This window comes from Pimephales promelas, chromosome 18, assembly GCF_988280905.1.
Source record: "Pimephales promelas chromosome 18, fPimPro1.hap1.1, whole genome shotgun sequence".
Taxonomy (NCBI): domain Eukaryota; kingdom Metazoa; phylum Chordata; class Actinopteri; order Cypriniformes; family Leuciscidae; genus Pimephales; species Pimephales promelas.
The window spans coordinates 7450788-7464096 of record NC_142786.1 but is presented as its reverse complement, the minus strand read 5'-3'; the positions used below and the strand labels follow the sequence as shown (position 1 = coordinate 7464096).

General features: G+C 40.8%; 2 protein-coding genes across 4 annotated transcripts in view; one reads left to right on the top strand and one right to left on the bottom strand.

Annotated features, from left to right (window-relative positions):
- Positions 1-8316: 8316 nt before the first annotated feature.
- Positions 8317-12009, bottom strand: cacng6a (calcium voltage-gated channel auxiliary subunit gamma 6a). Its single transcript, XM_039652227.2, has 4 exons — positions 11521-12009; positions 11354-11428; positions 10472-10609; positions 8317-8537 (listed from the first exon to the last, which is right to left on the bottom strand). The coding sequence occupies exons 1-4, from the start codon at positions 11912-11914 to the stop codon at positions 8317-8319; spliced, it is 828 nt and encodes a 275-aa protein (XP_039508161.2). The 5' UTR covers positions 11915-12009.
- Positions 8372-13309, top strand: part of LOC120463267 (uncharacterized) — a 36680-nt gene continuing 31742 nt past the window's right edge. For 2 of the 3 annotated variants that reach the window (XM_039652222.2, XM_039652223.2), the window contains exons 1-3: positions 8380-8462; positions 9975-10081; positions 10284-10347. The gene's annotated coding sequence lies outside the window, so the exon portion shown is untranslated. Of the gene's footprint in view, positions 8463-9974; positions 10082-10283; positions 10348-13309 lie in introns of all 3 variants that reach the window. The other variant, XM_039652221.2, reaches the window with a different exon arrangement.

Below are 13309 nucleotides of genomic sequence, written 5' to 3'. Positions count from 1 at the left end.
AGCAGACTGAGGGGGCCTCGTTTATATGTGCCCTGCGTTTGTCCATTCACTCCCACACGGATATTTAGTCTTAGGCTTCCTACATATATTTCAGAGAAGTGTCAGGCAATAAAATGTCATCAATCTGAGTTACAGTTTTAGTCAGCACCAACAAAGCTCCTGTCCAACCCACAAACAGCAGCCACAAAATACTCTTCAATGAAACATGATGTTCAGGATCAAACTTAATCACACAATAATAATAGCTATAAAAAATAGTTATAAAACTAGAATTTTACTACCGTAGCCGAGAGAGCTCAACGGGCTGCAACTGAAGAAAACACCTGCAAATAAAAAAAACACCCGCAAATAAAGAAAACATCTTTCAGTTACTTCGGAGTGCGCAGTGCACTTGTGTGACCGTTTGGAATGCACTTGATGAAGAAAACAACCCGCAATGGGAACCGGGACCATAATAGAGGCAAGGTGGGCCTGGTTCGTGAAGCGTCGGCAACCAAGGTGGAGCAGGATCGGCAGACGACCAGGGCAAAGCAGGATGAGGCGGAGACCATGGCGGAGCAGGATGCGCAGGCAGCCATGGCAGTGAAGACCCTTCGGGCAGCCACAGCGGAGCAGGCAGTGCCGGCAACCAGGGAGGAGACAACACTTACCTCAGGTGGCCAGGGAGGACCAAATACTTCAGGTGGCCAGGGCGGACCATGCAGTTCAGGTGGCCATGGTGGCATGGCCTCCATGGTCCCATCAGGGGACCTACTGCCCCTCCCCAAACTTTTATTGGGGGCAGCTATGGGGTTATGGACCGGGACAGGCCCCGGTTCAGGAACAGACACCGGCTCGGCCATCCTATCTGGAGATACTGGCTCGAAAGATGTGGCGTGCACAGTCTCTGGATCGGCAGAGGTGATGAGAACAGGCTCGGAGGCGGCCATCTTGTCCGAAGACACTGGCTTGGCAGACGTGGTGTGAACAGTCTCTGGATCGGCAGACGTGACAAGAACAGGCTCGGTGGCATCCGTCTTGTCCGGAGACACTGGCTCGGCAGACGTGACGAGAACAGTCTCTGGATCGGCAGACGTGATGAGAACAGTCTCTGGATCGGCAGACGTGAAGAGAACAGGCTCTGGCTGGGCAGACGTGACAAGAACAGGCTCAGTGGCAGCCGTCTTGTCTGGAGACACTGGCTCGGCAGACGTGGCGTGAACAGTCTCTGAAATTGGCAGACGTGACGAGAACAGTCTCTGGCTGGCCAGACGTGACGTGAACAGGCTCGGTGGCAGCCGTCTTGTCTGGAGACACTGGCTCGGCAGACGTGGCGTGAACAGTCTCTGAAATTGGCAGACGTGACGAGAACAGTCTCTGGCTGGGCAGATGTGACAAGAACAGGCTCGGTGGCATCCGTCTTGTCCGGAGACACTGGCTCGGCAGACGTGACGAGAACAGTCTCTGGATCGGCAGACGTGAAGAGAACAGTCTCTGGATCGGCAGACGTGACAAGAACACGCTTGGGGGCAGCCGTCTTGCCTGGAGACACTGGCTCGGCAGACGTGGCGTGAACAGTCTCTGGATCGGCAGACGTGACGAGAACAGTCTCTGGCTGGGCAGACGTGACAAGAACAGGCTCGGTGGCAGCCGTCTTGTCTGGAGACACTGGCTCGGCAGACGTGGCATGAACAGTCTCTGGATCGGCAGACGTGACGAGAACAGTATCTGGCTGGGCAGACGTGACGTGAACAGGGTCGGCGGCCGCCGTCTTGTCCGGAGGCTCAGGCTCGGCATACTGTTTTTGGCCTACTTTATAAGTATGCGATTTCGGATGCAGAGATTGTGTTCAGCACAGACCTTATTTCAGATATTTAACCAAAAAGTCAATAAAAAAAAAAGACAATTAAAATGTGGACTCTGAGGTTTGGCCTACAAAAATACACCATACCTTCAGGATTTACAACTCCTCTCCCATGGCCACATTGGATAGTATTGGGATTGTATGTGCACTTCAGAATCTGGGAAGAAGTAGTTGGTTGTAGTTTGTGTATTAGGTTTGAGGTCATCTATATGCTAAAAGTTGAACTTGTGGCAGATTTGCACATGTAAAGCTTTCTTTTCTAGAAAACCAGGTCAAAAATATAGTTGATACATTCTGCATCATGTGTTTGTTAGAAATGTTTATGCAATAAAAAATGATCTGAAAAAAAATTTACTTTCTCTTTACACTACCTGCTTCCGACTAGCTTTAGCAAGTAGCAATTAATGATTCACAACTCTGATGTTATCTATAGATGCTACTAGCTATTTAAAGAAATACGTCATCAAATATTTTCATGGGGTCTTTAGGATCAGGTGTCCTATCCAATACCGTTAGTGATCATTAGCTGGCTGAAAGTGTACAGTATGTGTCAAATGTATGTGCAGAGTTTTTAGAGGTCAAAAAGGGCAGAGTTTAAAGATAGTCGGACATAAACAAGCTGTAACTCATTAGAAGATTCAGTTGCTGTGCCCTGAAGATTTATCTAGGTCACACTGTGACTGAAAGTAAAGATACCTGATATGTATAACCAAAGCTAAACTTATATACAACACCCACTCCATAATGGTGTCTGTCATAGTTAGATGTTAATAAAATCAGCTATACTGATGGTCACTATTTCTACGAGAGGTTTGCGTGGCTCGGTAAGACAGGGGAACTGCACTTCCAATCTATGTTTGTGTTGCTTGCGTCCTCTAGAGCGCGATTGGCCATGCTCTAAATTTAGAGGAAACAGGAGGGAGGAAATTGGATGAGTGGGATGAACAGGGAGATGGAAATCTGGAAGGAGGTCAAAAATAAAATGACATGTGACAAAAAAAAAAAAAACAAGGTATGATGATATGGCTAATGTTTTATTCTTTATATCACATTGTCATTCATCCAAGTCAGAAGAAAGGTTGAGTTCACTCAATGATTGGCACGCTCAGTAATTCATCAGGAGAGCATGCTAAATATCCGAAACGGATGGATGGAAATAGGCAATAGAATCTCGGCTTCAGCATGAATGTCACTTCACATATATGACAAATACTAAAGTGCATGGATTGATGCAAATGTACAAAAAAAAGGTTTAGGATAAGAATCAGTGCATACAAAGGTCTGCACCACATAAGAAAAAATTATAGAAGTGTACACCTGAGAGCATAAAGATGCAATACGTAGTGACTGACTAACAAGTTCATATATATAAATAATACAAATAATAAAATATACTTGCACCCCGGTTCCCCGAGAAGCGAATAAGAAACTGTGTCATGTCATAGACGCTATAGGAACGTTTCCATTTTACCTGGTGTCTGATACACTTGTGTGCACATGCCAATCTGATTGGCCGAACGTGAGGACACAGTGATGCAGCATACTGCGTCACTGAAACTATAAATAGACACCTGAAATCAGCATCATCAGATTCTTATTGTCTGAAGAAGTTGCACTGGCATGACCAGGGCATGGAAATGTGACACGGTGTCTCGTTCCCTTCTCAAGGAAACTATGCTACATACGTAACCTGAGACGTTTCCCTTCGGGAGTGGAACTTCATCGTGGTATTGAAGCTTAAATACCAACGCTGCCACGCTATGGGATAGTACCTGCCCAACAAGGGTGTGTATCTACACGGACAGTTTTTGAGCGTGGACTGAGTACTGAATCAACCCTGAAGGACCCAAGGGTTAAAGCTGCCGTCTGCAACATTTTTTTTTGATCATATTCAGTGAAATCGACACTATAATCCGACAGAACAACATAAATAAGCATACCTCCAGATAATCCATGGTGTTGATGAATGCTGATGAGACGGTTGTGTTCACAGAAAACCTGGTGCGCACGCACTCGAGCACGAACTCTGTAGGAGGGTATTCGTTGATGGTGGGGGAGGGCCGTATGAGTTGTAAACATTCAAAATGTTGCCAAAGTCCACTCAATCAGCCATAGTTGCCGACGGCAGCTTTAAATTCCCATCTAGACTTTAGAACCTGATGAATGTGTGCGGAGAGGACCAACTTGCCACAACACAGACATCTTGTAAGGATGCACTCCTAATAGGTGCAACACTCCTAGAGGAGTGGGCCAGAGGAATTCGTTCCTTGAACACCACCAATTGTCGCTTGGCCTTCTGGTATCTGTCCACGATGACAATAATTGCATCGACAAACAAGTCAGAAGGTAAAATATATGCATTCAGGAGAAATGCTTTATCCCTCTCCTTAATCCATGTGAAGTTTTTAAGCAACAGATGCCGCTCTGTTGCAACTATAAAAGCCATCGAATGACCAATGGTACGGACCGTCTGCTTGGTTGCATAGAGAGCAAGATCTGTGGCCCAAGGAAGCTCATTTATCACCTTAGCTAATCGCCATAATCCTAGTCTTTGAGTTGGTCAGCCTGGAACGTCAGCAGAACTGACTTGCTGCCTAACCCACAAGACTGGACGTTACCCTACAGGGCTTTGAGGGTAAAGCTTCCACCTTCCGCATCATCCGGTACCGAGGGCCGAGGGAAGACAATCCAATTCGTCACATATTGACCCCTACTGTTGACTTAAGGTGTAATGAATTAATACAATTTACTCACCATTTAAAATTGCTTTGGCTGCTGCGAACTCTTAAATTCATTAACTTATCATGGCGTAAAAAGGCCCATCCCCACACACTAAAGCAGAATCCAAAACAAGGACTGGTGGGACGTTGTCCTGCTCCACTTCACGCTGAGTGAAAGGATAATTTTAGAATGAGGAGATACTAATTTATATGCCACTTTATTCAACAAGAAGAGCAGCTCGTTCTGCGCCTCATATGTCATTACGCGATTTCTACGTCATTGCACATGCGCAGCCCTTTCAGTTTTTCAGTTTTCAATCCGATCAAGTGTTTACATGTCCTCTCGATCGGATTTGAAAATGAATAAATCTCCCCTTTCAATTCGATAGAAATTTCATTTGGATCGAGCTCAATCGTTCGTGACTCTGCTATTCAAACTCGTTCATCAAAATCTTTTCCCGAGTCAACTCGTTCATTTCGTTCGTTGTTGAACCAAATGACACGAAAAAAGATTCGTTCATTTTGATAAACAAGGTCAAACAGGAGAGTCACGAATGCACATCACAGAACAGAGCAAGGCGACCATTTAAGCTTATAAAGCTTTAGAGCGTGAAGACCCTTATTCATCATCTGAAATCGTTTAAAGCCCTTTGAACAGTTTGCAGTTTGCACTGAAACTTTCTTTTGGACCTTGAACAGTTTGGTTTCCATTGAAGTCCATTATATGGAGAAAAATCCTGGAATCTTCTTTTCGACTGAAGAATGAAAGACATGGGGGTGAGTAAATTATCAGCAATTTTTTTTGTAGTGAACTACTCCTTTTAAGATTATATTAGTATATCTGTGAAATATTGAGACATTGCATGCATAATATCACCAATAGTACAGTATTTAGTGAGTTCTAGTGAGTACTATTAACCTAATTTGATGACGCTAGATGTTACAATGTATGGATAACATGACCATAACACTGCAATGCTTATGTTCTTCTGTACATACAGTAGCTATAACATTGTTATTTTGAATATGTGATCATTTAAATATTGTTATTTCTATTCTATATAGATCCACTACTGTTTAAATGTCGCAGCAAAATACTACCCATTTAGGAGATATACTGTACGTCTCTGACCGGACATCTTGTGACTGCTCACTTCCCCCCAGAACCTAACGTAGTCTTCATTACAACATGAGTATAACAACCTCAAGCAGCTCATTGAACGTGGCAGATTGAGGAAACTGCTCTGCCGAAGCACCCGCCTGCCTGTCTGCATTCAGAAGGACTCAAGGACCTTGCATGCTCCTCACCCAACACATTTCGCGTGAGTCGTCCCCCTTAATATAGCGTGCATGGGCATCTCCTAAACTTTAGACTTGACATTTTTTTCTAATTCCTGGTCTAAAGACAAACCACACAAACAATTGTTCAATGCAAACCAAACAACGCAAGCTCAGCAAACATGCAGCTTCTGAAGACAAATAAGCTGATAATGCTCATTTCAGACATCTATTCATGGTTTCAGTGACATACTGCACTGTGTCGCTATACGTTCTCACATTCGGCCAATAAGATTGTTGTGTTTAAACACATGCTGGCCCACGTGGAACCGTTCCCATATTGTCAATGCCATGACGCACCATCGAAAGTTACAACATAGTCTATAATCTTCATCAAAGTAATCATTGAATAAAAACAAAAACTGATAACAATGTAAATAACAGAACTTAAAAAGACATTTATTAATTTGGAACAATTTTCCTAGTTTTGCAAGAGGGGAAAAAAACACAGAGAGGCAAATTTTCTGTTGAAAAATTCAAATAATTAAAATAAATATTCTTTTGTTTTATAAAACAACACATTCTCATCCCAAGATGTCATATAACTGACGCTTTTGACCATACGTTAACATCTGACGTTTTAGGGTACCCTTTAACGTCAGTTAATGACGCTATCCTAGGGCGTCATCCAACTGACGCTTTACCTTTAGCGTCAGTTAGGTGACGAGGGTAGGTTTAGGTCTAGGGTTAGATAGCGTCATCTATGACGTTAAAGGGTAACCTAAAACGTCGGATGTTGACGTATGGTCAAAAGCGTCAGTTACTGTAGATGACGTCTTGGGATGAGAATGGGCTCTATAAAAAGGTCATATTAATACATTTGAATGAAAACACTCAGTTTGATTTTTAAACCAATGTATTCCTAGTTCAGATTGTTGCATTATCCAGCCCAACTGAGTAGGACAGCTATTTCTGTCATGCACCAGAGCCAACAATGAAAGTTTCTCATTATTATGATATGCTTTCCTCTAACACTTTCAATAACCGATTCTAGATCAGCATCAATGTCAGCGTTCACAATGAGAAACAGCAGGAGCAGCAGAAGTGGATGTGGAGGCTTTTAATTAATGCTTTTGATTTGAGTTCATCTCTTGCTGTCATCAAGAGACCACCTTCAGATGAAAAGGGCTGGTCAAAACCGGAGATGAATCAACTGGGCCTTTCATTACTGCCAGACTAAACCACAGATATAACAGAAAATGAGACTTTCAATATGGCTGGAAGCACCATCATGTAACACTAAACTGCCCTCTGTGCATTTGACAACATATTTCTACAGTTTACGCTGGTATGTATATTTTTCTCATTTCAATTTCTCAGTATATATCTGCAAATCAGCCATAACACATAAAGTTCCAGTAAATAATCATTATTTTATTTCTGATTTATTGACAATGCAGCAGTTTTGTCCACTACTAAAAAAATAAAAAATAAATAAGTAAAAGAAAAAGTGAGCGATCATGCTGTTTTTCAAATATGCAATGGGGGATTCCATGTGGTTGCTTCACGTCAAAGGCATTGCTGTTAATAAACAATCAGTGTCGACCGGCAGCAGAATAAATTCACTGATGTATCTCAAGCAGTTTTGTTGTGGGTTTCAAGTGGTTCTCTTATTTCCTTCACCATGGGTACAAAAAATAACATGGAGGCATAGAAGCTGATTTCCATGAAGGAGAAAATGTAGGTGTTTTGGGTATGTAGCCTACTTTGCCAAGACTTGGTCAAAGATTGCAAACGTCTTTAGAAACATAAATATAATACAAAACATAAATAAATTAGCTTATTTTCTGTTACTACAATTGTAAAGTTACAATCCATTTCACTTTGCCTCTGGAAACCCAATCATGCCAATTAAGGCATTTACACTACAATTATGTTTGAGCAAAATTCCAAAATTATAGTCCTAGATTTTAAATATTATGTTATGATCTTCAGAAAAGGTTAAATGAAACAGTATCCAAATAAAGTATCCAAGGTCTTCTTCTCTAAACAGCCCATCTGGTATATAAGCTAATCAAAATATACAGCATCAAATGTTATGCTATATTATATTTGTCATATAGAATATTATATCATTTACAAACAAACTAATAAAAGGAATAGTTAAAAAAATGAAATATTGCACATGAGTTTTACACAAAAGATGGTACAACATATAATCTGCAAAAATGTCTGGGTCACCTCCTGTTACGTTTCCAGCACCATACTCTCCTGTGCCAACTCATCTATAATCACATTGCCAACCACCGTGTGGTTGTGTGTGTGTGTGTGTGTGTGTGTGTGTGTGTGTATAGTTCATGAACCCCTTTTCCCCAGATTCACCAGGATAAATGGGACTACTGTTGTTATCCGTTCCACATTATCAGTAGGATTCAGTGCAATCTGAATGAGAAGCACACTTCAGCCTCCACACCACTAGATGTCACTGTTCTTCTTAGGTAGGCACCTTTTCCATGGACTGTATGGAAGAGCAAGGACCAAGAACAAGACCCCAGCAACAACAGCCAGAGCCCCTGCACAGCCCACACACGTCACTGACCATGACATTTCATGGCGTAGAGGTATGGATTGGTCACTTGCTAAGAATAAAAGCACTGATTGGTGGAAAATTATGAGGCAGAGGAAGATTAGGACACCTGTTGAGAGACAGAGGGGAAAAATGTCAGATGTGTGAGAGCTTATGTTTCTTGGCTTTTATCAGGAGTTTGGAATTGCCTTGTCTTTTCTGAATGACCCTGCCACAGCATTTGTGTTAGCATATATTGTCGGCTAGTTCTGCTCTTGCTCTCAATGTTACTGTTTCCAAATCTATCTCTGTTATTATATTTGTTGTAATCTTGCACTTTTTTGGCCAAACAGTTTCTTGTGCCTCATTTAAAAAAAAGTTAGACATAGCTCCATGGAGGACACAAATGTCCACGGCAAAAAACGGTCATAGAGCACAATTTAAGTTTGGTATCATTTTAAAGAAGACCCTTGGTAGATTATTGCTGAAGTAATAAAAAATGAATCCTTAAAAAGGTTGTTTAGGTTTAAGTTTATCAAAAATTTTTATGAACATTATTTTTTATGAAATATATATTTTATAAAACAAGTTGAACTCAAAACCGGCTAGAAAATCAAAGCCATTAATATAAATATGTTCTGTTCCTTACAAATTTGAGGTTGATATCTCAAAAAAAAAAAAAAAAATAGCTTTCTGCTTTATTATATGCCGACGCAGAAAAAAAAAGTTTTAATGGGTTTCAATGGGGCCATTTTTGTCCTAAAGGTGCTGAGTGGGAGTGTTTTGTGTCTCGTGTGCAAAAGAAAATGTATTTTTAAGGATATAGTGGTGAAATAGTAAAATTACAATAAAAATACACACCTGCGCCACATTTTATGCAAAAATATCCCTAAGGAGGCACAAGGGTTAAAAAATATATATATATAATTTGGCTATTCATTTGCACGACTTTTGACAACTGAAGACAACTTTTTGACTTTTAACTGAAGACAACTTTTGAAAATGTGTTTCAAAGTACAAGTTTTAAAGATACCATTATTGTCTCCATGTAAACTCCAAAAACATGAATTTGTGAAAACGGTGACGTCATGCACATGCGTATGACCGACACGTAATACGAGCACGTTCTCATCCCAAGGCGTCATATACGACGCTTTTGCCAAAGCGTAGACATCCAATGCACATGGCACCCTTTAGCGTCAAATGAGACACTTCGATTATGGTAGGTTTAGGTCTGGGGTAGTGTTAGGGTTAGACCACTAGGAGGCGCCTTCTGCCCCATATATATCTGCGTCTCATTTGACGCTAAAGGGTGCCATGTGGGTTGGATGTCTACGCTTTGGCAAAAGCGTCGTATATGACGCCTTGGGATGAGAACGTGCTCGTATTACGTGTTCGGTCTATAGGCATGTAGTTTTTCCTTCACTACATGACATCGCCAACTATTTGCTAGTAGCCAGACCTTCTGCCATCAGTCTGACTCTATCGCAGCTTTCATTAACAGCTTCCATCTCACTGACAAGAAAAGCAACTAATCACAGTTCGTTTTGTTCCGCGTCGTGGTTAGGGTCGTGAAAATGTAACGACACACACGTCTCCTGTGTCGGAAATCCTGTAGAATTCATTCAACCAATCAGATGATGACTTCGAAACTCCTGAAGTTTTTCCAGTAAGGTGTGTATGCATCAGACATTCAACCAACAGTCTGTGGGTGTGTGATGTCTGAGGCTGACACTAACTACTATACTGCCAGCTTGCACAATACAGCGTTTTTTAGTCATTTTTTTCATGTTGTGAAACGAAAAACTTTACGTTTTTAGTGCATCATTGTCATGTAAACGTACCTTTTGCTCATACAGTTTATTTCTTTTTACAGTTTATGTGAAGTATGGTATCAGCAACGCCAAGGTCACTATAATTCCCAGGAAATACACATATTGGTAAGTTTAAATGCACTGAAAGTGTTTTTTTTTTATGATTGCAAAAAAAAAAGCATGGTAAGCAGGTAAAAAGCAGGTGTTTTATGTAGTTAAAGGATGTTAGCCAATAGCATTATAATGTTACCTGACAGTATGAAGCAAGCTGAGGCTGGCTTCAAGAAGAACTGAACACCTTTGCCTACTGCCATGATAATGCACATAGCTCCCATCACCATCAGGAAAAGACTAATGATAGCTAACACAGCCGATGCTACTGTCAGATCTGAAAAGGGAAGAAGGTTTAAATCAGCAATAATTATGATGGCATAATGCACACATCTGCTGAGCTGAATTAACTGACAGAGAATGGTTTGATTTAAAGGTGCAATCTATGTGTTTTTGTCATCATGTTTAGATGGTTAGGCTGAGGTTTTTCCTGTGGCTGTCCATTTCAAGACACTCGTGTACTGAAAGAGTAGGCAATTTTAATGAAATAACTTAAAAATAATAATCATTAACCTTTTTAATTGGCACAATATTGCCTTTGTATATGATGCAGATGTTCTTATAAAATTGGGTAACAGTTTACGATAAGGTTCCAATAGTTAATGCATTAACAGATCAATACATTTGTTACAGTATCTCTGTTAATATTAGTTAATAAAAAATAGTTCTGGTCATGTTAGATCATGTCCACTTTATAATATTAACATATACAGCTTTTGAATTTAAGAATGGATTAGTAAATGTTGAAATTAACACTAAGAATAATCATTTCATTCATGTTGACTACTATTGTCAACAATTTAAACCTTATTGAAAAGTGGTTCGGATACTGTTGGAAATGTAATCATTAATTCCCTTCATATTATTATTCATGCTATTTTTTGTTGCTCATACAACATTTAAGTATCATACGTTGGTAAAAAAAATGTATAAATGGGGTCAGCGCTCAGTGACGACATAAAGAAAGACACATTAGTGCTATGGGATCTAAAGACGAAGAGGGGGATGTGCGATGACTCACCCTTTTCTGGCGTTTTCTGAAATAGGACAATGTTTTCTCCAGTGGTGTAGAACTTAAAGAAGGTGCAATTGGATTCTATAATGGGATCCAGGAAGGTGATGTTATTCTAACCGATCATTCATAAAGCTTTCACTCCAGTTGAGACATAATGCAACATTTTCTCTTACCTCCATGTGCATGCGAAGGCCCACAGATCTCCTGCTTTGGGTCCATATCTGACAGCCAGAATGTCTTGGTACAGCATTTCCATAAGCCATAATGTGCTACCAGACAAGTCTGATTGTTGTCGAAGTTCTTGGGTGGTGTAAGTTCCACCCAGAACTCTGTGCCCACCCCTAGCACAGTGAGCATAATGCCGGTTACAGCCAAGAATAACGTCAGCTTGATTTTGCCCTCTTGGCTTTCGCTGATTCCATCTCCAGAATTGGAGTGTGTTCTATGTCGGCGCTTGCGCCCGCCGCCCCGTGATCCCAAAAACCCTTCCAGCGCAGGTTGGTGTACCCCAGCAGATGCATTCCCTGTCCTTACCTCTTCATCCTGCACGATGAACGTGGACCACATGATTGATTTGCAGCTTCAGAGATCCAAATAAGTGAATGAGAGGCAGCAGCTTATTTTGAAAGGATATTTAAGTCTTCTTAGATGATTGAGGACAAAATAATCAGATGGGAGGTCAAACAAATATAGTTAGTGCTGGAAAAGTCTGAGTTAGATTGATCCTGCAAGATAAATCTAGGTCAGTCTAATGTGTTTCATATGTAGAGGTGTGACAGGCTTTGTCAGAGGAAGATGCAGCGGAGGATGTTAATTATGGAGGCGTTAAGGCCAGATAGACAGCTGAAGGAAGCTGGGAGCTGCAGGCATTGCCCATTCACACAATTGAGTGCTAATACAGCTTGAAGATGTGAATGATGATGAGGAGGTGATGAAGTCAGGGGTTGGTCAGACTGGTTACTCTAAAAATTAAGAATATGATTAAAACAGAAAATCAAACTTAAGCACAGTTTCAAGAAATGTTCATCATGATGACTAGTACCACCAGCTAACCCAAGATATTTAAGACATTATTTTTGTTCAAACAATGGAAACTTGTGGTAACCAAAACTATTTGGTAAACATCATTCTTCAAAATGTCTTATATTCTGTTCTGCATATATATTTATATATTCATGTTTGTGTTTCTTTGTTAATCTTCTAGTCTGTTAATTAGTTCAGTTCTCCTCCGTTCTCTCCCTGTTTGTCTCCATGGTTTCTAATTGATTGGGTTCCTCGGTTTAGTTGTGTCTATTTAGTTTCTCCCTCTGTCTGCAGTTTACAGTATATAGGCTAAGCCCTCATTTTGCATGAGTTCTTTGTTGCAGTATTAGTTAGAATAGTTAAGAATAAGAATAGATAGGCACACCTGGGTAAAAGGCCCATTTGACTTTGTTCTATTTTAAACCACTAGATTCAGCTAAGCACTTTTCTTAAAGTGCCCCTATTATGGATTTTTGAAAATGACCTTTCATGTGGTGTGTAACATAGTTCTAAGTGAATGAAAACATACTGCAAAGTTTTAAATCTGAAAGTGCACCATAAATGAAGTTATTGTCTTTCAAATTCGACTCTGAGTCAATGAAATTAACGTTTCGTTGTGACGTCAAAATGTAACATTAGCATATTGCCAACCCACTTATTGCGTGCGCAGACACCAGGGAAAACTTACTCGGTTACCTAACTTAACCTCGGTTCTCTCTAGAAGAGGGAACGAGTTTTGCCTAATTTTAGTCTACACTACGGGCAAGATTCATCTTCTCGAAATATTGAAGCCAAAAAAATTATCCTTAATTTTGTATTCATTGTCAACACAGTGCAGCAGCTAGCAGACCTAGAACGGGCATTCTAGCGCACTCATTGGCTGCTCTGCGGGATTTGCACAGCCTACCAGCGAGCCCGGTGTGACATCACGTCCCTATG